The sequence below is a fragment of the Fringilla coelebs genome, assembly GCF_963513975.1.
Source record: "Fringilla coelebs genome assembly, chromosome: 11".
Lineage (NCBI taxonomy): Eukaryota > Metazoa > Chordata > Aves > Passeriformes > Fringillidae > Fringilla > Fringilla coelebs.
In genome coordinates, this window is record NC_140037.1 from 15818172 (window position 1) to 15844979 (window position 26808).

The 26808-nt window shown below is 42.6% G+C and overlaps 1 protein-coding gene across 1 annotated transcript in view; it reads left to right on the top strand.

Annotated features, from left to right (window-relative positions):
• Nucleotides 1-4463: 4463 nt before the first annotated feature.
• The window catches only part of IL1RAPL2 (interleukin 1 receptor accessory protein like 2), a gene marked incomplete at both ends in the record, with an annotated part of 321698 nt that continues 299353 nt past the window's right edge, over nt 4464-26808 (top strand). Inside the window, one exon of the mRNA XM_084212886.1 lies at nt 4464-4545. Coding sequence (XP_084069012.1) covers nt 4464-4545 — 82 coding nt within the window. The remainder of the gene's footprint in view (nt 4546-26808) is intronic.

Sequence of the window (26808 nt, forward strand, 5' to 3'; positions counted from 1 at the left end):
CCCTAGGACTCCTAATTTTAAAATTTTTCTTTAAGTTTCACTTGAACGAGAATTAGGTAGATGTGAGTTTAGTTAAGGAACTGAGAGGTCCAGTGGAGAATTAAATCCTGCAAGACAAATGCTGAATGCACACTGCCTTGTAGAATTAATGCTCCTTGTGTATTTAGACAACTTAAGTGGCTGGTTATGATGGTGAAGATGCACAATGAATTAGGCAAAATGAAATATTCTTTGATGCTCATTGAGCAGCAGAGCGAAGAACACTGCATGACCCATATCAAGTAGAGCTGAAGAGACATTATTTGAGCTAGCATGCATTTCTATCTTGAGTATTTTATCTCTGATCTTGAGTATTTTTCTTTACGTTTGAGGTATTAACAAAAAGGAACTGGTGCCCATTTGTGGGTTGCTTCCAAACAAAATATTATATAGGCTGAAAATCTTTTAGTAATGAACAGCTCAATGTGGTATGTTGGCAAAAGAGAAGACCTGAGAGTGAGTTCATATTAAATTTTTAAAGCCTTAAAAAGTGGGCTGGGGAAATGGTTTGAAAAGAAACGAACAGGACTCACCATCTAGCCTACTGTAAAAACAATGAAAGAATTACTGTTGCCATTTCATCCTTTGTGTGTGGGGTGAAAATGGTAATTTATTTTTGTGAGATATCTGAGCAACAAAACCTGACAATTGGAAATCACTAAAGAGGTGGGTTGCTGTTTTTAATGAGTGCCTTCTGCATCGCAGCTTCTGTGGAGAAACCAGAACTTACAGAGCCTCGTGGTGTGTCAGCAAATCTCAGCCTGTGCATAGACATGTGCCTGAGTGCACAGGCACTGCTTTTCCTTTCTTGTTTTCTTTCAAAAAGGAGCACTGCATGAACAAAGCTTGTGGTACAAATTAGAGCAAAGCTAAATTATATTTAAAGTGTGAACTTGGGAATCTCAGTGCTGGATTTTGTGCAAAATATGAATGCTCTGATTTTCCTCTCATTTCTAAGAGCCTCCTTCTAACCTTGTCCCTTCAAGTTCCTTTGAGTCCCAGAAGCTGTATGAGCTGAAGGGGTGCTGCAAAGACAGCAGGCAGGACATGAAGGAAATGGGAACACAGCAATTTCCCAAGCTCTGTTTCCCGAGGATTTGGGTGGAAGAAATAAGTTTCTCAAAAGAGATGAAGTGTGTTAGGCAGGGCATGGGAGCCAGGGTGGTTTTTGTTAGAAGAACAAAATTTGTGCTGCACTGCAGCCTGGTCCCATTGTAGTTTTGGGCGCCTGCAGGGCACTGTGACAGTTGCCTGAAGTCAGGTCTGTAGCACAGGTTGGGTGAAGAGGGAAGGAGAGACTTTATTGGCAGTGCAATGATGAAGAATTAAGTTGTCACACTTTGCTTCTCCTTCGTTTCTCTCTCTGATAGCAGCAACCTCCCTTTACTTACCTGGATTCAAATACAACCTGGCTGGTCACAGCAAGGCTTGGACTACTGACCTTTCCTTCTCTGTCAACAAGCACTTCATTCTGTGTCTCTTCCCTCCTCACAGTGATTTTAGGCAAGTTGGCTGTAATTGGTATTTCTATGTCCTTATTGAGTAAGATGTCTTCTGGGAATGGCATGAACTTGGTTCTCCTGTTGTGAGGCATAGCCAGTGGAGCTGCAAAATTCTTGTTACTGCTGTGAACCCCTACTCACACCTGTTTGGAGTTTGCAGCATCAGAGTAAGTGGCTCCTCAGGAAAATGCTGCTCAGTGCCTGTGAGGGGAAAGTTTTGTAAAATGGCAAAATCAGCCCCTGCTTGCAGGGAGGTGGCATTGAACTCTGGCTGGGTTGTTCTATCTTGTGTTTCACCAAGGTGGCACAGTTTGTTCATGTTCTTCACCATAGGTATCCACTACACATTTATTCCTGGGAGCCTGGCACAGGGCTGGCTGGAGTCTGTGCTCCATCCCACTGCCTGACAGGTGAGTGAATGGCTCTGAGGAGGGAGGTGAGGTCAGTCCTGCTGGGAGATGCAGTGAGAGTCTTGGCACACACAGCTCCAGAAATCTCCTGAGCAAATTTAGAAACTCAGTCTTGAACTAATGCAACCTTTCTTCTTCTGGCTGCTGGACATTCTTCTGGGGAAAGTACAGCTTATTTTGTGTCTTGTGTTCTTTGTTAACTTGAATGTTTAAAAACAGTCATCTTGGGTAGGGCAGTTTGGGCAGCCTGGCTGTCTGTAGCTGGCTCTGTCTCAGGACAGACAGCAGCTGACCCCCCTGGTCACTCTGGTGAGACTGATCCCACTGCCTGCTGGAATCTCTGCCATGGTGGAGGGCACAGCTCAGACTCCCATGTGTATTTTCATGCCAGCCTCAGTGGAGTTGTGTCAGGTGTGACAAGCTGAGGTCTTTGGGCTTGATTATGAGTGACTGGGTGGTGCTGTGGTTTCTTGCCCTTTTGCTGCTCTATTTTCTTGATTTGTGGAGGTACAGAGACTGACTGTCTTGGTGAGCATAGGGCTTCAAAAAGTACAACTCCTATCAATGCTGACAGAACCAAGAATTTTCTGCTCTGCCTAGCATTAATATTGGTTGGCAGAACTTGCTTTGAATTTTCAAATGTATTTAATGCAGCCTAGCTTGTTTGGGGTGGAGATGTACAGACCCACATGAAAAAGGACCTAGGAATTCCACATTTCAGCTGTAATTACTGAGGGGGGGAAAGTGGAGAAACTAATTTGCAAAGCTATACTTGAAAATCATTCTAGCATAACATCATCATTACAATTATCTGTCAAAAGATTTAGTTCAATTACTTTTTTTAAGCTCTCTTGTCAAGATGGCCTTACTGGTTTCAGGATTGTGTTACTCCAAGGAGAGGTCAAGGAAGAGTGAATGCTAATTCTGTCATTAACCACTGTCAGACAGCCTTCAGTGCATATTTTTTCTTGAAAATGCCTTAGCATTGTTACTGTGAGGAATCAATAGGCATAAAGTGCCATAGAATTCAGAGAGGGGGAAAAAAATCTACTGCCTGTTTATAGATTGTAGTACAGTAAGGTGAGAGGAAGAGAACTTCAGTTTAAAGTGGTAATTTTGAAATAATTTAATAGCAGCACAATTTCTGTAGTGTAAAAGATTACTCAGGGTTACTTACATTTTCTTCACACAATGATAGGCCAGTAATAAAATTACAAGGAAGGAATATTTGATGTAATAAACTCAAATTAAACTGAATAAGCATCAGTGAACAGCAGGACATTGCAACCTCTTGCTGCTTTGTCATGTTGGGTAAATGCTCAGAGCTGGAGGGGCCTGGGCTGGGTGGGCAGAGGTGTTACAGCATTTATGGGAGGATTCATTCTCACTCGGTTTTGACTGATTATGCTGGTAGTTTTGTGCATTTCTGTTTAATTGAAACCGCTGTAAAATGTGTGCTGAGTCTTTTGGTGCAAATAGTAACTCCGCAGTGACTTAGATGGCTGCCAGCTTTACCTGATGATCAAGGTCCTGATCTAAAGTCTGTATCTTATACAGAGATGAATTCCTGGAGTTTAAATGTATCAGACCACTTAAAGGCCCAGGACTTCAAGCTAAGCATAGATTTGAGGACTTCAGCTTATAATTAAGCATCTCTCTTTGAGAGATATGGTCTTAGATTAATTCGGATTTGTTCTACCTGTTTTTTAGTGCAGAGAAGGAGCCTCAGTTTGCTTTTGCTGTCTTTCCTCTAATGGCCTGATACTTATAAAGGAAAACAGAATTAGTTCCAGTAATTATATAAAATTAAAAATAAAATTCTAAGCTAGATTTTCCCCTTTTCTTTTTTAATGTACATAGCATAAAGTAAGTAGTAAACTTCACAGGTGAGACTCCTGAGACCTACACTCATTGATTTCTGAGTTTTATTCACCTTTCTTTACCTTATTGTACAGGATAAATTTCTGGAACAGCATTAGTTGTAGGCATCGGCATTGTAGGACCTTTTATGGTGTCACCAGTGGGAAAGTAAGGTTGCTAAGAGAGATTGTATGAATGACCTATTCTTTTCCTGAATAATACAATTTTTGAAGCGTGTGGCCTGTTTGTATGAGACAAAGCTAATTACGACCAGCAGAGTTTCTCCATAACGTACAAAAAAAAAAACAAACCAACAAAAATCTGCCAGATTGGACCCATACTACTTCAAATAAACTTTTACATGTTGTGATTTTTTTCTTTGACAGCAGAATGATATTTTTGGGGTGTCATTTAAAAAATCCCAACCCTTTTGTGTGCTAGTAAGAGGTAAATCATTCATACATGGTTACTTTGAACTGTTATGTTTTCCTACTCCTGCCTAAACATAAGCTGAGAAGTTGTTACATTAAGCCATTCCCCTGTTGTGGTTTTTTGAGAAATGTTTAACTGTAGCTGCTGCTTTGTTGTAGTGAAAAGCTGTGATTCAGACTTTGTACTATGTTTGCATTTCAGCTGCCACAGAAAGTGAAAGATGAAGCCTCTTGTTTTCTTGGTTCTTGTGATCTGTACTGTAGTCAGCATGAATTTGAAGCTTGTGTCAAAGAGAAATTCTGGTAAGTCACAGAAAATTATTTTTACTTTTGGATCTGGACCTCATGCTCATGCAATCAAGCATTTTAGATGGCTGCATTTTGTTTTGCATATGTACAACTTGTTCTGTTCTGCCAAAAAAAAAAAGTCATAACTGGTATGGTTTGCTTAGTAAATGAAAGCTGTTTGAAAGTGTCCTTATGTCTTTTTTTTTTTTTTTAATGAAAAAACGAAAATGTTGATTGGGTTGAAACTTCAACCAGAGATATTACAAAGATAATAATGACTTTGGCATTGTGGCATTGTTCTAACATCCAGTGTTTTACTCACACTAAGGGATTTTCTTAACTGTGAATGTGGTCTGTGGTAGGTTTTAGATCTGGTTGATTTTTTTGTATGTTGAAAGGTCATCTTTGAAAATGTTATGCTGGTCTGATATGTGATCCTATATAGGGTTAACTGGGAAGAGCTCACCTGAATTATAATCTCTGATCAGTGGAAGTGAGTAGGAGTTGGTTCATGTTTTCATCTGCTTTTGAAGCCTTCTGGTAGTAACAGAACTCTTCGAAGAGGCATTAGAATCTCTCCTTCCAGGGCAGACAGCTCCTCTGGATAATGGTTACTTGTACTTGAGCCTGGATGATGTCTACTCCAGGCAGCTTTACCCTCTCAAAGAAGTGACTTCATGAGACTGTTTGTTTGTATTTCTCAAGTAATGTGGGAGGATAGAATGTAAGAAAATAGTGCAGAAGGTAATCTCACCCCTGAGGAGTTGCAGCTATACTAATCACCAAGGATAGGAACAGACCTGCCCTTAACTGGCCACAGCTGTGTCTAAAAAGGATGAGTGCTATATAAGAGTGGGTTAGCTGGGTGAGGAGGGAGTTGGAATGTGTTGGCTGTGCTGTGAGGAAGAAGGAGTCAGAGCTGCAGGGAGCTGCCCGTCAGAAATCACCGAGAAGGTACGGGGGCTTTGCAATGAGATGACAACCAAGTAAGCTGTGAGTTTAGGAGACACTGGGCAGACAAGCAGGTCAGCTGCAGTGCCACACAGTGGTGTCAGTCTGCTGCAGCCTGGGCTGTGTCTAAGGGTAAATGTTGCACTTTGGAGCTGTTGATGGCCTGTTGTTTATCCGCACTGTTTGTGCGCTAGACATGCGTGATGGCTTCAACTGATGCTGCTGTCTTCAAGGTCTTCAGTCTTTTCAGCACTGCAGGTACAAACAGAAATTGCTGGCTTCAGTTGGTGTGGCTTGTGTTAAGTTTAATTTCTGCATTTCTTGAGAACAGAGGAGAAAATTTTTGGGCTGTCTATTAAAAAGCATTCCATGTTTCCTCCCAGGCTGAGAAGTGTTACTCTGGGAACTGCCAGATGCTGGGCTGAGTTCTTTCTGCTGGGATGGAAAGTGTCAGTGGAGGTTGCTGAACTGAACCAGCCTCTAGCCTTTTGTTGTGGTTATCGTGCCCAGAGCCCAGTTTGTGCTGAGAGCAGTCATGGATATTGGGGGTTTGGCTACAGTGGAGTCTTGGTCTAAACTCTGCTGAGGGTGATGGTGTTCCTGTTTTTCAAGACTGCTGTCACTGGCCTGGATGGAAACCCTCTGTGAGATCCACAGTCAGCGTATCTGAGCAGCCTCTGTTCACTGATGCCAGGCAACAGCACCTGGCTGCAAGCAGGGGTCTGTGCCATTCCTTTCCCAGGAGCACACAGCTGTAGAAGTGACATGCTGGTGGCTGCAGCATTGTTCAGCTGGTAGTTTACCTTTAATTAGATTTGCATTTTAAAAATCTGCTTTCTTTGACTCTGAAGAACTTCAACTCTTGTGGTTATAGCAGCTGTTGACAGAGTCAATTTAGGTTCAGTACTGGTGGGGAAAAATGCTTTAATATGTTAGACTGCCTCTTGCTAAATATAACCCACTAGTGAATAGGTGGTTCTTAATTTCATTTGATTGTGGCAGTAAGTGTTAAGAATAAGACGAAGAGGAAAAAATGCACATAAAGTAAAATTGTAGTTTCTTTGCAAGTACATAATCATGTAGTTGGCTTTCACCTTCAGTACTCATTCTGGTTGTTATATGGACCAAACTACTGATTTCTTGTTTTGTGCTTTTTCCACTGCATTGTGTCTGAAATAATTTTCTGTTCCTGTGCTATCAGCATTTGGAGTAAAACTAATAATTTGACTCCTTTTCTGAAAGGTTTTTACATTTGAAGGACTGTCGTTTGATTGCTTGGGGCTTCACTAAATGTTATATGTTGTGAAGAGAGATGTTCCAGCCACTTCTGAACTTCGACTGTTGGTATAGTTTTAGGGGAAGACCCGGGACCCTGATCCCACCAGGGACAGTGGGTGGATGCAGACAGGCAAATGCACAAAGAAACAATGTCAGCATATTTTCCATAGGGTGACAGTAGCTCTAACAGGCTGGTGCTGGAGTTCAGAGTTTTGTTTTATTTTTGTTTTGTTTTTTTCTACACTGATGTCTTGATGAAGGAGGGTGGAAAGGGGAAATGAATGTGATGGTTATTTGTGGGCAGCTGCACTGCAGTGTAAGCTGGAAGCAGGAATAGTGTTTTAGCTGTAGATTAGAGCTGAGGTGGGGGAGTGGATGAAGGGCCCAGAGGATGCCCTGTGGACAGGATCTCTGCAGTAGTGTCTGGATGGGTATTGCAACCTTGGCGTGGGGAGGTCTGTGCTTGGTGAGCATCCTTAAAAGGGGAAGGGAAATTGTGCAGACAGTTATGTAGAGCAGTGTGAAGCAGTGCATGGAAGGTGCTGACACTGATGAAAAAGACAGATTTGGGCTACTAGAACAATAAACCAGCAAAATTGGTGTCTTTGCTGACTTATGTAGACTGGCATTTTTTCTAAGCAATGCATAGAATTATTGCATGAATGGCCAGAATTGTGATTAGTGTCAAGTACAAGAGCAATTATGGAGTTGACTGGCATGTGTGTAATATCATATAATAGAATGTATCTTGTTTAAGGGGTAGGGAGGATCTAATGAGAGCTGACTTGAAGAGGAGCAAGGAGAAGGTGTTGTGGTCAGGTAATACAAAGGCATCACTCAACCAAGGCAGTGGGTCAGAATGTCCAGAAGGGCTTTAAAGGTGAAACTGGAGTTGCCTTAAAGAGAGGAAAGGTTTGGCTTGGAAAGCATCTTCAGAGGCTGGTGCAGAAATTCTCCTTCAAAGTCAAGGAATGTAAACCCAAGGGGAGGAAGTTGAGGATGAGAGCTCCAGACAGCAAGTGCAGACAGTAACAGAGGCTGGGCAGGCAAGAGTCATTAAAGAGAGGTTGGGAGTAGAAGATCTGAGGTGTTAAACAGGAGGTGATGAAATGGTGCTCCAGCTGCAAGCATAGAACTGTAGTTTGCTGAAGAAACAATTCCTCATGGAAGGGAATAGAAAAACAGAACTGAAAGATTCTTCTCGTGTCCTTTACTTGCCCTTTGTTACAGATTTAGGAGTCCATATTTCCCATTTGGAAAAGAGAAGCAGGGATGCATAGGAAGACCACAAATAGATTTAGAGTACCCTGCAACGCTGCAAAAATGACACAGAAACGTGTAGCGAGACAAATTTGGCTGCTTCTCACTTGAGATGTGATGCCAAAATAATTTAAATGGGTGAGCTAATTTAATTATGCTCATCAGATTCTTCTTTGGAGGCAGCAACTTCCCAATGCTCCAGAAGAAATCTGTCATGTCTACAGAGTAAAGATTGCTGTTTGTGGTGGGAACAGAATAGTTTGCCTCAAGCGTCTGTGTGAGTGTAATGTTGACTTAAGTTTCACAGGCATTTCTTAATATTAAGAAGCGTTTTTGAAAACTGCAGGTCATCCTTTTTGCCTGCTTTAAGAAGTAAAACTGAGCAAACAGCAAACGTGGGGACTGCAGCTTTAGCAATATCTTAGGAAGGGTATTTTACAGGTGGAGGTTATCCAAATGAATTGAAGATATGGGAGTTGCTAGGTTCCCAGCTGATAGGTGATTTCCTTTTAATCGGATTAAGTGACTTCTTTTCCCAAAGCCTTTGTATATACAGTGTTTTGAAAAATCATAGCAGGTAATATAATACCAATTTAAAATCATTGCATTTTTTAAGCAAAAGATTTTTCACATTATAGATTCGGTTTGACTTACGGGACATAATTCCATTAGTGAATAATTGATGACATTTATTTTTGCTGTATTATTTGCTGAGCTGAAATATCTGTCTGAGTATGCTAGAGCTCTGGAGGGCATGCCAGCCTTGTGTGGAGGAGCAGGGGCAGACATCCCCAAGGTTTCTGTGAGGCTGCAGGGCATTTAGGAGCCTTTCTGCAGGTTGACACAGCTTAGTTGGCTCAGGTTTGGCACGGTGCAGCAATGCGGAGCAAAGACAGACCTCCTTCTTGCTTGCTCTGAAGAAAATAGTTTATTGCACTAAACCAAGCCTTTTTATGTTCTAAACTAAACCAACCAAGCAGGCAGTGGCTGCCTGCCCCCACGGTGTCCATGTTCACGTGTCCCTTTTCCCAGCAGCTTTCTCTCCTCGCGGTGTCCGCGTGTCTCACCAGCCACTGCCTCACACACGGGGTGACTGCACCCCAGCTGTGCAACCTGTCCTCTGTTATAGAACCACCTTTCACCTCCCTGTTAGCTGAACCTTCCCCAGAGGGCTTTTGGTGAGCAAGGCTGAACTGAATTCAACAGGATTTCTTATGTCCCATGGCATGGGTATGTCCCCCAAGCTACAGTCATGTCTTCTCTCCTGTCAGATGGATTTGCTGTGGGATTCCAGCCTTCTTTCTCCTCCTGTTTACCTTGGGAAGTCCAAAAGGCATTCATGCCATAGGAGCAAGTGTATCTCTGATCCTCCACCCACCTTGTCACCCTCCACCTGCATCTGACTTTATCACCATTGTCTTGGGAGAAAGAGGGTTTGACTTGGCACTGGTCCTTGCTGTGTACGGACATAGCCAAATTGTCTTAAATTCTCATTGATATTGTAGTGCCTTTTAACACATTCATTTAAAACCTATTGGCTTGATATTTTGTGCCTTTTAAATGTAATGCAGCTGACTTACTCTGGTCTGCTATAGATGTTTCAGAGACCTTCACTTTCCTGCTGTTGTCACTGCTTGTGCCTACGATTTCTGTCTGCTCCCTTCTGTGAAGATCGATCTTCCTGTGTTGCTTGACCACTTTGGCCGCAGAAACTGTGGCATACAGAGAAGTGGAGGTGTTTGTACTTCAGAGATAACTCATGGATTTGTGCCTGGAGTGGGATATTTTAGATGAGACTAACTCTGAAGTCCACTGCTCCTGCTGGAGTGGGCCAGAGGAGCTGCTGGATGTGTGCTCACACTTGCCATTAGCTTTAGTTTGCAGTTGCATCTGCCTGAGGAGCTGACTTCTGACCCTGATGTAAAATTCATGGCCGTGAGCCCTCCTGTGTCTGAGATACGAGGGATGCAAAAGAGGCTTTTGACTTTTGCTGCCTGCAAATACTGTGCAGGCAGAGGAGATGGGAGCTTGGCAGCGCTCATCAGTGCATGCTGATCTCTTACTTTTCCCAGAAGATGTTAAGTTATTCACAGCTCCAGCAAACAAAGTCAGAATCACTGCTGTTCTAAGCTGTCATCAGTGCAGGAAAGTACAGCCTCTCCTGCATCAGCTGTGTCTGCTCACGGGTTCATGGCTGCTTTCCATCTGTTCTGTTTGGATCAGTGGGAAGCAAGGAGCTGGGCTCCTGTGCTCAGTCAGGTCTCTGGGGGCTACCAGCAAGTCAGCTCTGCAACTCTGGTTGCACCTCATTACAGGGGTCTCAGCCTTAGTTTCTTCTCCTCTAGACAGAAAATGGCATTGCAGCTGGACAGACCTGTCTGGAAGACAGCTGGCAGCATTTATGCAGTCCATGTGCAGGTGGGGAGGAAGGGACATGTACACAGAGGAACAAGAAGGGAAGTTTGGGGGTTTTTTTAGTGAACTCAACTTGACAAGGTTTAAATTTTGAATTTAGTTAAGCATTCAAATTTTTAGCTATTGTACACATTTAAAATGAGTTCATATATAATTTAAGCAATTAAAATATTGAGCTGTTACTTAAATATTAAAGCAAGATTCCTTCCCAAAAGGGAAACCTTTTGTATTTGAATAAAATAAATGAACACAGTTAAATTGTTTCAAACTGAAGTAAATCACAAAGGGAAATCTGAAGTTCCCAAATTAATTTCTTATGCTTTAAAGTACAGTATTTTGGGTGTCAATCTTGCATGTGTCTGGGGGGTGTGCTGGTGTTTAGACTTCCAGTAACCATGTGCACAGTTCAAATGTTTGTTTGGGCTTTAAGCATAATGGTAGTATTATCTTTTTTACTTTGCATGTTCTAGTTGTGCTTTTTTACCTGGGCAGTGTTTTTTAAAGTTTCATGGGACTGTTTGATGTTTTCAGTAAACATCTGCTGTCATGGTATTTCATATGAGTGCTATTTGTCTCTAATGATTGCTTCATAGTTATTCCCATTTTACAGATGGCATAAAATCAGCAAGAGAGAAAACTGTATTAAGGTTGCCCAGCACACTGAAAGTGATGCAGGGAGTAACCCATAAATTAAATGTTTTCCTCTGTTTTGTTGTGTTGCTAATGCCTTAGGCAAGGACAGGGAAAGCAGTCCTGTCTTCTAAAAAAAAATTTGAGGCTAAATAAGCATGTGCATAAAATGTGCTTCTATGTCCTTGGATACATGGGATAGAGAAAAGCTTCTTTAATTTCTGTTATTTTTCAGTAGAAGATAGAAAAATGTATCAGCTAGAAATGGAAGAGGAAAAGGAGAGATATTTGGTTATAACAGGTTTTGTGCACTAGTTTTAGGCTTAGAGCTTTTGCCTTTGAGTATTAAAAGTCTGTTGTGCATGTTGTTGTCAGTCCTTCCAGTGAGGAGTGGGGGCACAAGAAGAGAAGAACCACTTAACACTGTAAAATGGCACATGGAATGCCTGAGGAACCTCAAGCCCAGGAGGTGCCAATCACATCTCTTGGGCAGCCAAGTTTGTAGAGGCCTCTGTGCACGTTTGCTGCTCTGACCTAAAGAACATTTGCTGCTCCTGAGCTGCTGGGACTCTGCAGGCTCAGCTGCACTCAAGCCACTCTGGGCTCCATCTGTGCTCACCAAGTAGCTGCCCTTAGATTTTCAGCAGTACCAGGAACTGCAGTTCTGTCCTCAGATGAGTGAGTAGCCTAAAACACCTCTGTCCAAGGACACCTCAGTGTACAGTCTAACCAGATGTTCGTGTTTATTTAAAGAAATGAAAGTCCTTTCATCACACTGTACAAATACGCATAAAATTTGAGGGTAAAGTTGTTTCACAGTTTTTTTAAAGATTTTATTTATTTTTTAATATTTGAGATTTACTTTTCTGGTATGTTGAAGATAGAATTGACTCATTATTTGCGAATACTGATGTGAAAAATCGCATCTGCTATATTAACAAGACAGCAAGAGTTGTTTGTTCTTGAATTTAAGCGTTATGGTTTTGTTTCACTGACACTCCTGATGCACTCTGTGATCCTTATTTGGATCAATGTGCAGAGCCACTTCATGCACCCTTATGCTGTGTTACATGTTCAGAAAAATATATGTATGGGTGGGCTTGGAAGGAGAGGTGTCATGTGAGATGCAATCATTGATGTCCTTGAGTTATTGATAAAATGCAGTTATAATCACATTCTACAGAATCGAGCTCCTCAGAATTTCTTTTCCAGTGACACAATTTCATTTTGAGCAATAAATTCCCTGAGACTGTTGCATTTAATAATCAATGGGAAAGTGCTGGAATGTGACTCAAAGGCAGGGTTGTTCCCAGGCTCTCTACCCCTGGAGCTGAGTAGCAGCACGTTGTCATCCTTCAGGTGGGTGTCAGAAGAAGCTGGAAGATGAACACAGAGCCGTCTCCACTCTTTGTGGATTCCCTGAAGCATTTTCCTGTGTCAAATCCCTCAGGTTTACTGCAGAGGAGGTATGAAAACAGAGAGTGGGAGCACTTTAGTGGAGCCAGGTGATCCTGCAGGCTTCCTTGGCTTCATGCTGGGGGTGGCTCTGTGGCCATCAGCATTGCTCTCTGGAAGTCCTCCCTGGTGAAGAACCTCCTTCAGCATCTGCCTCTTCCTCCCTTGTTGCAGGCTCCCATTGCAGAATGTGTTTTGCTGAGAAAATAAACTAACTTTCAGATATTTCTAAAACACTTGCTTATTCTGGTACTTGTGGTTTAGAAAAGAAAGTTTGAAACTTAAGCAAAGAAAGTAATTATTAGAAATTGGAGCTCTTGAATGCACTATTTGTTTTTGTTGTGACCTTGAAAATCTTGCCCTATTATATAAAGGCAGAGAGGTGTGAATAATGGTGTGGGCTTAGACATAAGGAAGGAAATTAGGATGTGTATCACTGATGACACATTGGATATAGTATTTCCATTCAAAATGACATCTGTAATTTTAGGGAAATTGGGGACTACAGTGGAAATGCACTTAGGAGTGGAGTGTTTCAGCTTTATTGGAGCAGATTGAAAGCTGAAGCTTTTTGGCTGACTTCTGATATAGGTCAACATAATTCCTATTTGCTGTGACTTTCCATCATATTATTTACAGCTTTATGATTTTTTCATCTACATTGGATGATTAAATTTGCTCTTTACCACTCAGTGTTTATTGCAAAGGGTTTTGTTCCAACTGTACAACATACCTTTGACTTACTGCATGAGAGATAAAACCTCAATCCACTGACCTGGGATGCCTGGCTGCAACTGTTGTGGACTTTACACAGGGAGACAGCTCTGTTGAGGAAGAAAGGTTCATTATTAAATCCCATTTTAGCAATGTCTACAAATGAACTGTTCCACTTGCTGTCCTTCATGAAAAGCTGTAATTGAGGGTTTTCTCTGAAGGATACAGATGCCATGTGAACAGTTGGTTATTCAGAATGCTGTTGTGTGAAGTCACTTGCAGAATGTGTCACCAACTTGCTTCATGTTGTAGTAAGGGAGACTCCTGATGAGCTGTAGTAATTAGTTGTCTTTTGGAAAAATATCCCTTTTTTTTTTTTTTTTTTTTTTTTTCCCCCTCCCAGAAGTGAAATGCTGGGTGACTTAGTCATGAGAACTTAGATAATACAAATTCCACAACGTGATTGTAGAATGGCTTGGTAATGTCACACACAGCTGAAATGTTCCATGAAGTCTCTCACTGGTGGGTAGATATGATCAACCTCAAGAAAGGGAAGTGGTTTTGTTTTTCTGGGGGCTGCTGGGTAAAGCTGTCCTCTAGAGTACTTTCACAGCTGCAATTGGCATGTTTTTCAGGTTTATGCAAGACAAGTGCATCCTTTCCTGCACATAGGGTTGCCCTTTCAGAGTGGTAACATGTAATATTCTTATAAAAATCAGATCTCCTTTAATAGTTTCATTCTGCACATGAAAGTTGTGCATTATCAGTGTAGCTACTTAGATAATTTAATGCTCCTTCCTTGCTTTACTATGGTGCTTTCCAACAGGGAGCTGTAAAAGGTAATTTTGATCTCCTTAAACTTTGTATAGATTATTAAGAAATATTTTCTTAATGGCAGAAGAGGGAATTCTATTTTTGCATAATCTAAAAGCCCCTTAAGACCCACCATTTAAAATCACATCAAACAGATAAGGGAAGAGATGGGAGCAGTCAGTCATCCTGCTCAGTGTCCTGGGATTTGTGAGCATCAGCATCCGTGGGTGGTGATCCCCAGCTGTGGAGCTGTGCAGCATTTGGTGATGCTCAGTGTCAGGTGTTTCCTGCTGGCTGGGAGGTGAGGGGAGTAAAACCATCAGTGGCCCTGTGTAAGCATGGTTCTGGCTCTTCCAGCCTGTCTTTGAGATGCCATTAAAGGTATTTTAGTGCCCCAAGCACTTTAGGGGAAGGGAGGTGGCTGAGCTGTCCCCTTTTCAAGGTCCTGTTCCCTGGCTCAGCTGCACTGGGATGCAGCCCCTGCTCAGGGTGGTCTCAGCAGGTGCTTCTCCAGCTTCTGTCCCACACACAGGGTTTGGGCTCTGCCCTAGTGAGCTGGACTGGGATGTGTCATGTTCCATGTTCCTCTCTTCTTCTTTGAGAAACTTTCTTTAGAGTAGGATATGCTGTAATATGCCAGGAGAATTAACCAGAGGAAGCATCTATGTAAAGTGAGAGAGGAGCTCATTAATTGCCTAAAAATTAGGCAGTTTCCATCTGAGTAATTGGTGTTGGCTGGCTGGCCAGCCTTCCACAGTCTAAGAAGTAGCTCATTAGTAGAATACACACAGATGGTACTGTGCTCTGAGGTACTTAAAATACACAGGCAGAGAGTTGTGTTAATAAGGCAAACCTGTCCTTAGCCTCTGTGACTGAGTTTGCTACAAGCAGCAGAGGGAATGGTGTCATTTGGTAAATATTATTAGGCAAATGCATTTCCATAAATTTATTTAGTTTTCACTTTTTTTTTTTCCTGCAGATAACAGATTATGATAAATACTCAGAGTAATTTACGTTTCTGGAAAAATTCTATTGCAATAATAGACTTAGCACAACTGCTTCATTTCTTCAGCAGCTGATTTATCCATATAATTGCCTAGAGGGGGAGAGGTATCCAGAGCCCAATTTTTATTTGGAATATATATAGATTTTTTTGCTCTCTGTTCTTTCTGTTTGCTGGTCGTTAACAGTTAATTCAACGTAAGACTTTTTCTAAAGTTGAGTCCCTTCTACAAATGTTAATGGATAAAAAATAAGGAACTACCCACCCGGGAAGATGGTAAATGCAGGGCCTGGAGGAGGCTCTGACACTGCTGGAGGGTGAGCAGGGGCACTGTGGCCTCCTCCCAACCAGCAGCCTGTGCCACTGGGGCTGCACAGCCCTGGGGAGGGGACAGCCCTGCTTCTCCTCACTTGAGAGCTGTGGGGCAAACTCAGAGGTGATTATAAGCCTGGCTTCATTTCCAGTGGTGGGCTTTCCCTCTGCTCCTCATCCACGTGTCCCTTGAATGGAGAACTGCTCCATCCCTACTCTGGGCAGTCTTTTTTGCCAGAGCAGGGTCTGAGCCCATCTTAAAACTAGTGCACTTGACTGTGAGCAGTGAGACACTTTCCTCACCCCATCTTCGAATTCTGAAACATATTGACTTTTGTGTTTGAGGCTTTGACCCTTAGGACTGGGCTGGGGGAGAAATGGGCTTCCTTGGATAACCATTCTTTCCCAAACAGTCTGAGTTTGGTTTCCCATGTAGCTGTGTTTTGTTCAGAGGTGCTTTTTCTATAAGTTCTTGCATGTCTTTGTCATGAACTAAGATAAATTCTTTCTGATGAAAGAATTTAATGTTTCCCTTGTTGATGCTCTGCAAGCACTTTGTTGCATTTTCAGCCAATGTAATTTATGTTGCTGCTTTTCTCTGTTTTTCATTTCTCATACTTTGGATGTCTGTTATTAGAGCATGTGCTGGTGTTGAAAAGAATGGTTCAACCTCAGCTTGATTAGTCTCTGCATTGCTCTGTGTGTGTAAGGTACAGAGCTGCTTTGGTAGATCTTTTGGGGTTCATTTTTGGTTTTTTGGAGTGTATTGTAGAAATAGTGGCTGGTCAGGAACACATGTAATTTGTAAAGAATAATTTAATAGTTGCATGCAACTGTTTTGAATGATGCTGTTCCTCCCTGAGGTAGAGTACTATTCATTTTAAGTCCTGCTTTAGGCTTAGGTTAAATCCTTGGTAGCATGCATGGTTTCCACAGCCTGCACTGAAGGGAGCAGAATATAATGAAACAGATTATTTTGTGGAACTCAAATATTTGAACCTGAAAACTTTGTAGAAACAATGGAATATATTTATTGGGCCAATGCGATTTAGTGTTTCCAAGGTCATTTAAAGATAAGCAAGTTATTTAAGGCTATGAGTAGGAATGCAACTTAGAGGTGTATGAAGAGATGGGAGCATGGGATAGATGTGATACAGGGAGAAACAGGAAGGATTTTTCCAAGGATGTGTGTAAAAGAGACAGGTTTTGGAAGAGAAATCTGAAAATATTTACTAGATTATAGATTTGGCTTGAATGGAGAAGTGGGTTTTACAAGGACAGGAAACCACTGAATGACATGATTTCCAGGGAAATTTCAGGAGTTTGGTTGCAGTGGAATTCCATAAACTGTTCAAAGTGGCAGCGTATGCAGTTCTGAAAGCAGGAAGGGCTTTTAACTGAATATGTTGAAAAAGGAAGAGCAGTATTCATTTTAGCTTTCAAATTTCAAGGTAATTTGATAGGGTTTACAAGTAACCCTAGGCTGTGGGGTTTTTTCCTGCTGTAAAGCTACTGAGTTTGGTGGAATTAACCTAGAAATTAGAAAACATGACTGCGAAGCAATGTGATTGTTTCTCCCTTCTGTGTGCCAAGCTTCTGCTTATTTAGTGTGATTCTGCAAAAACATCCATTGATTTTGGTTATTCAGCAGCTAATTACCTCATAGCCCACAGGATCAAGCAGCAGAGCTGCTTATTTAGCCTATAACAACAATTCTTATTGTGGTGCCCAGTTGTGCTGGCACTTGCTGTGAGGAACCCCCCCTCTCTGTCCTGGCGAGGTGGCAGCAGAAAGGTCTCCTCTGGACAGCAGCTGCCATTTAAGTAGTGAGCACCTGATGGGTGTGCTTGTTCTGTAAATGTGAACCCTGATTTTTTTCATGTTGGTGTAATTTGATGTGTGCCACAAGTTGCTGAGGTGAGAGTGCAAGCTGGAGGAAACCAAGGTATGAGTGGAAGGCTCTGACAGGTCCCTCTCCTGCTTCCACCTCAGGCATCGTGGTGGATATAAGTGCAGGGAAAACTACAGATGTGTCACAGTTAATCCCCAGGAAGGATCTTTGCCTTTTCTAGGCAGTGCCATGATGAAAATTATGCTGCATTGCATTCTGTAGGGACCTGGCTCTTCATTAAAATAAAGTCAAGCCTGACAATATGGTAGCATGTCAAGAGGTGTAGCAGCAGGAATTCCCCCAGAATGACACCTTGGCTGTAGTTTGACTAAACACACAACAAATTGTTTAGTGCAGGCTGAATTCAGACGTGCTGTGCAGATTCCTTCAGAGCATCCACTTGAAAAGCCCTCTAATGCTAATCCATTTGGATACCACAGTATTGTTTCCAAATACAAAATCTGAATTTTAATTGCAGTTTTGTGGTTCGCAAGAGAAAAGTAATACATAACTACTGTTATTTCAAAGACAAATCCTTTGGGGGGATTGCAATTCCTCAAACATCTTTAAGGTTCTCAGCAGCAAATCAATACATTTCTCAACAACAATTATCCTTGGAAGCCTTCCAATTAGATATGATATGAAGAAACAAAGCTGTGGTGGTCTCCAGCTGAGCATTGCCTGTGAAACTGCCTTTGCAACTTGAAATCTAAATGAAATTGTAAAACAGAACTTGACTGTATCAGTAGGCAGCTATCTTTTGTTGAGTACATATGGGGATGAAATAATCTCTGAGGCTGGAATTGTTGACTCATTTAAACTAAATTCCCATGAATTGGCATAGTCTCTCTTCTGTATTTGACTGGAGCTCTTGAGTGCTTCAGCTGTATGAAGGATGAGCAATACTTTAGTAATACTAATTGGAGGGCTATAGCCTGTCCTAAAGTGGTCTTTGAACATAGTGATAATGATAAAATATTAATGTCTCAGAACATTAATTAAGATTACTTACAGACATTGGGATCACTTTGTACAGAAGAGCAGAAATACTGCAATTCCTGGCAGGGCTATTAAAAAAAAAAATCAGAAGCAAAACTATATTACTGATATTATTTGTGATTAACTTTTAATGGACTTGTAGTGATTTGAGTGGCTGAGCTACACTATGGGTCAAGATTGCTTGGTAATTCTTCCATTGTGAATTACAGTTCTTGCCTGACTGAATGCACAAATTAACTTCATTCTCCAGGAAAATACATGGGATTGCCTGGCCATGTCTTAGTGGCCATCTCAGTTCTGGCCTGTTCAGTTTGCAGCAGCAGATATATGTATGTAATAGGTGTATTTATGGACATCTCTTGGAGAAGTTGTTTGTTGGGATGGAAGAACCCTGTGCTGTGTAATGAGTGTTTGTGTTTTAGTTTTTGGAGCACTGTGGTTGGATGTTGCTAAAACGGCAGCAGTGTGTACATCTGGCTGTATGAGGCAAAAGGAGGAATACTCATAAATAGCTAGGAAAAATTGGTTTTGTTTCAAACAAATTCACTCTGCTCAAACATGAGTGTGTGAATGATGTCTCTGCCAAAAATGCTGTTAAGTCTGCATTGTTAGGAGGGGTAAGACTGGAAATATCCATTGTCTGCTGTCATCACTGTGGTTGTGGAGAACCAGGGAAGGCCAGTAACAGCTTTTTGCCAGATATATTCTCAAAAACCTTGGAGACTGAGACTGAAAAACAGACTTCTAGAAGCCAGGTTCCAGTAGCTTCTTCAAGCAGTTTTATGTGAACTAAATAGTATGAAATCGCTGTGGGAGCAAGGGATTTTTAATAAGATGTGAGAAACTCAGGTTCATGCTTTCAGCAATCACAGAAAAATAATTTTATCTTAATTTCTGTTATAAGTTTTCTTCCTGTATTTAGTCATCTAGTCTACCTTGGGTTTCAGCTTTCACAGTTTGACTTCAAGTCCAAGTAGTTTGCATTGCTAGCTGGCAAAATAAAATGTGGTAGCCTCCTACAGATATTAAAGGATCCCTTAGTCAAGAAGGATTAATGAAGTCTCTGGGTGAGACTCTAAATTATGTCTGCTTTCTTCCATAGTCTTTGATGGCACAGTCAGATCTTGCTGCTCCCAAGTGCTATTGCAAAAGCATCACTGATGCTGCCCCTTGCTCTGTTGAGTCCTTCAAGCTGCATCTCTAAACCAGAAAAAAAGGGTCAAAGCCCATGCCTGTGTTTAATTCAGCTGATTTAATAATGTCTGAGTTGAATTTTGTGGTGGTGCACTGCACTGGAAAACTATAAGAAAATGTCTTCAGGGGATCACAGAATGATGATAAAGCACTTGAGGGCTCCTAGGACTTGGTGTTGTCTCTGACCTGTTACACCTCAGCAAGCATTTACTCTGCTGTGCCAGCTCAGAAAGGGTTAAAGAATTTCTGAAAGCTTCTGAATACTAGAGCAGTTATTTTCCCTGTGTAACAGTGAAAGAATGACTATGCATAATTTAATTTTGTACCTCACAGATTTTCACGTATAGAATAATGCCAGAAGCATTTGAAGAAGCTTTTCTTTTACTGAATCTGTTTTGACTCTGACATCATCAGAGAAAATACGTTGATTCAAAGAACTTTTAAAAAGCTCCCTCTTGACTTCTGCATCTGATGATCTAAAAACACATTATCATGATTAATTTGTTATTGTTAAAATCTTAAGCTCTCCTTTAGTAAGATTGTGCTGATAGCAAAGCTTCATATGCTGCTGTGATTTCTCTGTATATTAGTTAAGAGCTACCTAATTAGAAATGTAAAAGTAATTCTCATTTTGTAAACAAATACACAAAAACCCTCTCAGTGGATAAGGCAGTTTTGCTATTTAATTTCTGCAGCAGTAACAAGAAGAGGGCTTTATTGTGAGATCCCTCTAGCAGTACTAATACAGAGATCATTGCTAACTAAACTGATTCTTGGAAGAGGGGATAAATTTGGGTTTTGGAATGGTAGTGTGAGTTCCCCTGACTTGTGGGAAACAGAAGCAAACACACTGCAGAGAGACTGTGTGTTTTTCCTGTGTTTTGTACATTTTTTGGATGCTCCCTGCACAACTTGTGTTTCTCTCCAAGGACATACTTGGTTGTATCTTCTCTTTTCAGTTTCTGTAATGAAATGAGGGGCTCCAGTGTTCTGCCTTCTTTTCTGAACCAGAAGGCAAAACATTGAGGAGAGAAGGAGAAAAAATTGACAGTGTGACTTTTGAGGAGTGCTGAAGGCCAGCCTACCTTTCAAAGAACTGTAACTCCCAATTTTTGTTGACTGCAATACATTTTGAAATACCAAAAATTTAAAAAAATGTGGCCTTGAGTTCCTATGACTTGCTCTGCAATTGATGAGAGCTGCAGAACCTAAGCACCACTGAAAATCAAACTTATCAGTCATGCTCACTGGCTTCCTTTGATGGAGACAATATGCCCTGGGGAGTTTAGGGAGCTTCACTTAAAATCCCAGCACCTAAATGAAGAGAAGTTTCTGTTCATTTCTGTGCTTCTGGAGCTGAGGCTCTCCTGTGAGAGCAGGCACCACAGGCTCACCTGGAAACCCTGAACCCACGTGTGGCCTCTCTCCCCAGCCCTGTGGTGGAGTGGATAGCCTAGAAAGTGAGCCTTGCTTCTAATGCTCTGAGATTTATTTACTGAGTGCTGTGGCTTACTGTTAACAAGGGCAATTTCTTCTTCTCTTGAGAGACAAAGGTCCTGGTTTATTCCGTGCAAGAATTACCCAGGATAGAAGGTCTTAAATTAGCAGGTTGTGCCTCCTCTATTGCTGGTCTGTCTTCATAAACCTTCAAACATTATAAATGCAGCACAGGGTATAAGGCTTTGTTAAGCTTTGGTAGCTTCTCTGTGCTGGAGGATGCTAATAGGTGAGGTGTTGCATTCTGGAGTAACTAAGCAAAAAACCCCCAAAACCCAAACAGTAGAGTGACTTCTTTTAAAGAGTCAATGATATCTGTGTTCAGAATTAGAAGTTTAAACTTTGAATGAGGTGTTTCTTAGTTTGTTTTTTTTAAACTGCAGTAATACCTGGAGGAAAAAAAACCAACAAAGTATGGAGTGTTACATCCTGACACATATGGCATTTGTTGGAAGGCTGATCCTGTAAAATGTGGAATATAAGAGCTTTGCAGGACTTGTGCACACCTGGAGCTGCACCTGGCTCACTCACAGCCTGGCTCTCTCTGTGCTGTAAGCTCTTGCTCAGGAAATAGGTTTACTTGGGCTTCTGCACACACACTCTGAGTTTGGGGGCCACAGATTAACTTCATTGCTACCACTGAAATAGCAAAAAAACAGGCAGGTTATAAACAATATAAAAGAATAGAGCTTGCAAAAGTATGTTTATTTCATGGGTCAAGGAAGGAAGGAGGGTAAGAAAGTGACAAGTTGATGGCTTTACCAGGACTTGGAAACTGGATAGAAGAGTGCTGCTGCAATTGTGGAGAGTGGGAATGTGCTGTTCCTCACAGGCTGGGTTAGAATCCTGGGCTGTGTCCTCACAATGCCTTGGGAGAAGAGGGGAACTTGCTTCTGGGAACATGGGAGCTTTGGCTGAGCCCAGAGCCAGCTAAGGTAAACAAAGAGCTCTGAGCTAGCCTTGAGCCTGGGCTGAGCACTCCCTTTCCTCCCCCCTTCTTGTGGAGAACCAGGAAGATAAGTTGAAGCTGGAACTCCTGTGAATTGGACCCCAATGGGACTTGTGAAGTACTTGTTCATCCAAACTCTGCACAGAGGCAGAGGAAAAAGCTGGGCTGTCTGTGAACTGGGGAGGGGGATTTACTCAATGAAGAGCAAAGAGATACTGAGGTGATTAGAATGGAAAATGTAAAGCAGGTAAGAATAGTAATCTCTTGTCTAAATATAAAATGGGACTGGGAAAGCAACTGAATTTTGCCTGACTTTACAACTTCCATTCAGACCATTTTTAATTTTTTTTTAAATTTTTTTTTCCTCTGCAGAAGCAGGGGCTTGGCTCAGTGTGTTCAAGGCAAAACCTTTCTGCAGTGCTTGTTGGCTGCAGGGGGCATCAGGGCACAATTCCTCCAGCTGAAAGACACTGTAGTGCCTGGGGAGCTTAAAATGCTCTGGAATCCCCACCTGTCTTCATGAGCATCGTTGTATGCCCCCCTCGGGCTGTCAGAGAACACAACAAAGGGCAGATTCCAATTAAAAATGCACGGGGTCATTGTAATGTAGCTAAAGAGGCTCTCTGGGTCGTACTGCCGTCAGCCTGGTGCCGTTTGCATTTCAGTGAGATGAACTGAACAGAAAAGCCAAGCCCCGCTGGAGCGCAGCTTTGCTGGGCTTTGCTCTCTGTCATTTTCAACTTGCTCAAAGCAAGGCTGAGCTCCTGAAGTTGGGGCTGGCAGCTCTGGCCCCCTGTGCCGGTGCCCTTCAGAGGGTCACGGTGCTGCCAGCAGTGTCTGATCGCTGTCCTGCAGTGGGGACAGCCTGGCCAGGGTGCACAGAGCCTGAGAGCAAAGGGCTCCTCACGTCCCTCTCAGGGCCAGCTCTGCCCGAGATCAGGGACTGCTCTCAAGGTAAAGGGGATTTGTATCAGCAAAGCGAAGATGAGCGCTGGTTCCTTGCCTCGAGCAAGCTTTCCCCGAGTTTGAAGGGTTTGAGCCTGATGCTGGAAGGTCACTGGACTGACTTGCACATTTCTGCAATACCTGAGTGCTTGCTGGATTTCACTGTATAGCTGCTATTCGAGGCAGAAACCAAAACCAAAGTATAATTAATATATAAAAGCCTCTTTTCTTTGCCTCAGGCTTGTTTCTAGTTTGTTTGTTTCAGTACATTTCAATGTGAATTTCTCTTGGTTCACTGACTCCAAACCAATGGCTGGCATCAAAACATAAAGCCTTGCAATCACTTTTGCCTCTTTCATGTGTGACTGCCTCAGAAATGGTGGCTCAGAGCACTGGAAATGTCAGCTACGAGCAGTTCTGGGGGCTACAGCTCTCCTTGTAGGGGCAGAGTTGTAAAAAAGCTTTGGCAGAGGGATTAGTTGGTTCTCCTGGGTGCAGGGGATTGTAGCACTGGCTGCTACCATATTGAAATAAGGTTGTCTTCAGGATCTGATCCTTTTGCTGTCTATCAGTCTAGCTTATTGAAAAGAGGTGTTTATTCCTTGAGGATTTTGTGTATTTTTATAAAATAAATAGAGGTTTCTTCACACTGGTTTGATTAAAAAGTCAGAATTTATGGGCTTTTTTGGGGGTATTTCATGTGAGTTCACACTTGGTTAACTTAAATACATCTGCCCAGTACTTTTAGATGTAAAAAGTCAGTGAGGTTCACTCTGATTTTCTTCTTGACTTGATTAAATACAGCTTAAAGCCATCAATCATAAATAGAAACTCAGGAGAAGGGATGAATGGATGGGGGATGCTGGTGATTCTGCTTTATAGGAGCTTGTGGGACCCCAGCAGGGCCAGTCCAAACTCAGGACTTTTGTTTAATAGGAAGCTTCACATGCTTGATATTTAGCTTAATTTCCAGTTCAAAATAAAACCTCACCTTTACTATAGTTATAATGGCGTAAATCTTTCAAAGGTTTTACAAATGGGAAATATGGTTTTACTTTAAAGACTTGTATTACTGAAGGATTTCCAAGTGAAAAATTTTCCTCTATGGCTTTTCTTTATGTGTGGTGTTTCCATTATTTTGAAAAGAGGTCCAACACACTACAGAATAATTTTTTAAGCAAGGAGGAAGGCCAGAATGCAAAATTCTAAATTTAATGTAGAACTGAATAATTCTTTTTAGGACCTAAAGGTTTCCACAAGTAAGATCCACTTGCAAGTAGTTTTCTAAGTAGAATTAAGAAACTGTAAAGGGTTGACTCCACGAGCAACTTCAACCAAAATGCATGCAGAAAAAGCCATCTGCCTGGCTCTTGAATTGCAGTCTGTGCAATGATGCTGTGTTTCAGCAGGGATCAGTGTCAGTGTGAGGAAGGGCTCCCAAGAGAAAGTGAAACGTGATATTAAGAATGTCAATATTTCACTTTCTAAACTGAAATTCTTGGTAGTGTTGAGGTAATCCATATGTCTTAATCAGCTCCTGGTGTTTGAGTGGGAGGAAGCTCACACAGTACTAGTTGAGGAGGAGGAGCAGTTAGTCAAAATAACTGCTTTTCTCCCTGAGGACTTTTGGGTTCTGGAGATATTTAACAGATGAGATAGCAAGAGCAGCTGGCCCGAGGGAATTATCAGAGAGGCATTTGACACCATGGATCATATAGATTGCTAAATGAGTGTTTTGTCTGTGGAGGGCCCGAGGTGTGATAGCACTGAGTGGGTTTGGGGGAATTTCCTGGCTGTTGGGATTGCCAGCATGGCAGTGGAGGCTCTGGCAGAGGGGGTCTGCAGGGGGATTTGGGGGCAGGAATGTGATGGAGCCTTTTGACACTGAGGTGCAGGTGTGCAGAGCCAGGTGAGGGATGCTGCCTGCAGTTGTGCCTCTGGGGGTGCCTGCTGCTGTTGCTGGGGCTGCAGGAGGGGCAAGCAGAGCCCCCATGGCTGTTCAGCTGCCCCTCTGCTGCCCCTCAGGGCTGGAGCTGGGTGGGAATTCTGGTGTCTCCCCAGCCCCTCTGGGGGCAGGGGGTGCCCCCTCTGCAGCTCTGCCTTCTCCTAGGGAAAGAGCGCCCATGCATCCCTCGCTCCTGCAGCACAAGGTCACTGAGTGCTGCTCCCCTGGGGCAGCTCCACTGCCACAGCTCTTCCCTGCACACCTGGGAATGGGCTGCTGCCTCAGAATTAATGATTTAACTGATCATGAAGGCACATTGGCAGATACCATAGTACCCGTCAAATCTAACTGCCTGTAAATTTAATTAGTGTGCAAAAACCAGCTTTGGAGTGTACCAAAACTTAATTAGTCAGCAACTTAAGGTTGTTAGCACACTCTCCAGGGTAATAATATCCAAAAAAGGGTTCATGAAGGCTGTGATAAAATAATTAAAAGTGTAAGATCCTCATGGCATGTTTTCTTCAGAGCTCATCTCTGCTGTTTATAAATCAGTATGGAGGAAGAGGAACAGCAGCACCTTGGAGCTGAGCTCCGATGAGGATGTCTTCCCTCAGTGGTGGGGGAGCAATTAATTAGCAGGTGTGGTGGCTCAGGTCTGGTCAATCCCAAGCAGAGAGCTGGGCCTGTTCCAGGGAGCTTTCTGTGCCAACCTGCTGGTGGGGAAAGCCATGGTCTTCACAAAAGTATGGACTAGTAATTAACAATTTGGGAACCATGGAATGGCTGGGAGGCTTTCTAACTGGGCTGATGGAGAAGTCTGTAATTAATCTGTTAAACCATTTAAATGAGGTAATTTGAGAGAGAGGATAGAAACTCTTCAGGAGCATTATCTGCAGCTTGAGTGGTGGTGGTTTGTCCCAGGCATGTTCCCAGCACTTCAGGTGTCATTCTGGGTTACCAGAGCGGCTTTGCAGCAAGGGACAGTGGCTTCCTACCTGGGAGGAAAGCAGGTTTCCAGTTTGCCTGCCATGCAGTGCTTGCAGGGAGAGAAGGATGCGTGCCTGGCAGCCAGAGTTACTGCAGGGAGGTTTTTAACACGGCTGGGGAAGGCATGGTGCAACAGGGACTCACTGCAGGCTGTTTGAAAGGAAAGGAATGGGGTTTAGTAACAATGAGTGTGCCCTATCTGTCACACCCCAGAGATGTACACACTTGTCTTCCTGATGTTCTGCTTCAGCCCTAAGCTGCAAAATGGTTATCCCAATTACCTGCATTTTTGTGGGAATAGCCTGTCCTATGAATGCAGCATGGACTAAAATGAAAGCAACAAAATTTTCTTCAAGCATCCCTGGGCCTGACTGTGGTTTATGCTCGCCCTCTGAGTGCTCCTGGTCTCTCATTATCCCCATGCACCATGGGGAAAGAAGGAAACAATTAACTTTATGATCCCTAAAAGAGTCTGTAAAAGTCAACAGTGTCTGAGAAATGTCTGGAGGCTGGAACCACTTATCCACTTACATTCAAAAAATGAAAGAATTAATAAAACATATTTTGGCTCCTCCATTCCCACTCCACATAGCAAGACAACAAATTCAGTTCCTGTGCCCTGCAGACCTGAGGAAGGAGGTATTTTGGAGGCATGTGAAGCTTCCCTGCTACAGAGCCAAACACAGGTACTGGAGCTCCTTAAATCCTCGTGGCATTGATCTCACCTGGCCAGACTCTCCCAGGCAGTGCAGAAGAGGGTAGTGGGTGATCTGCTCTGGTACTGGGAGAGAAAAGGCACATTGCCCATCAGTACTGGGCTGCCTACCTGCACTGATGTCTCCAGCATTGTCTGGAGACCCCATTCCAGAGCATGGGATTAGTGGAATTATGTCCTGGGGAGGGTCCTGGAGTCTCCTGCAGAGACCCTCTCTGGGCTGGTGTTTCAGGGTGTGGGACCATCTTTCACAGTAGAATGAACAGCCCAATGGAACCTTGTAGAGTTTGCCTCAAAATCCTGTATTACCACAGGGCAGTGTGTG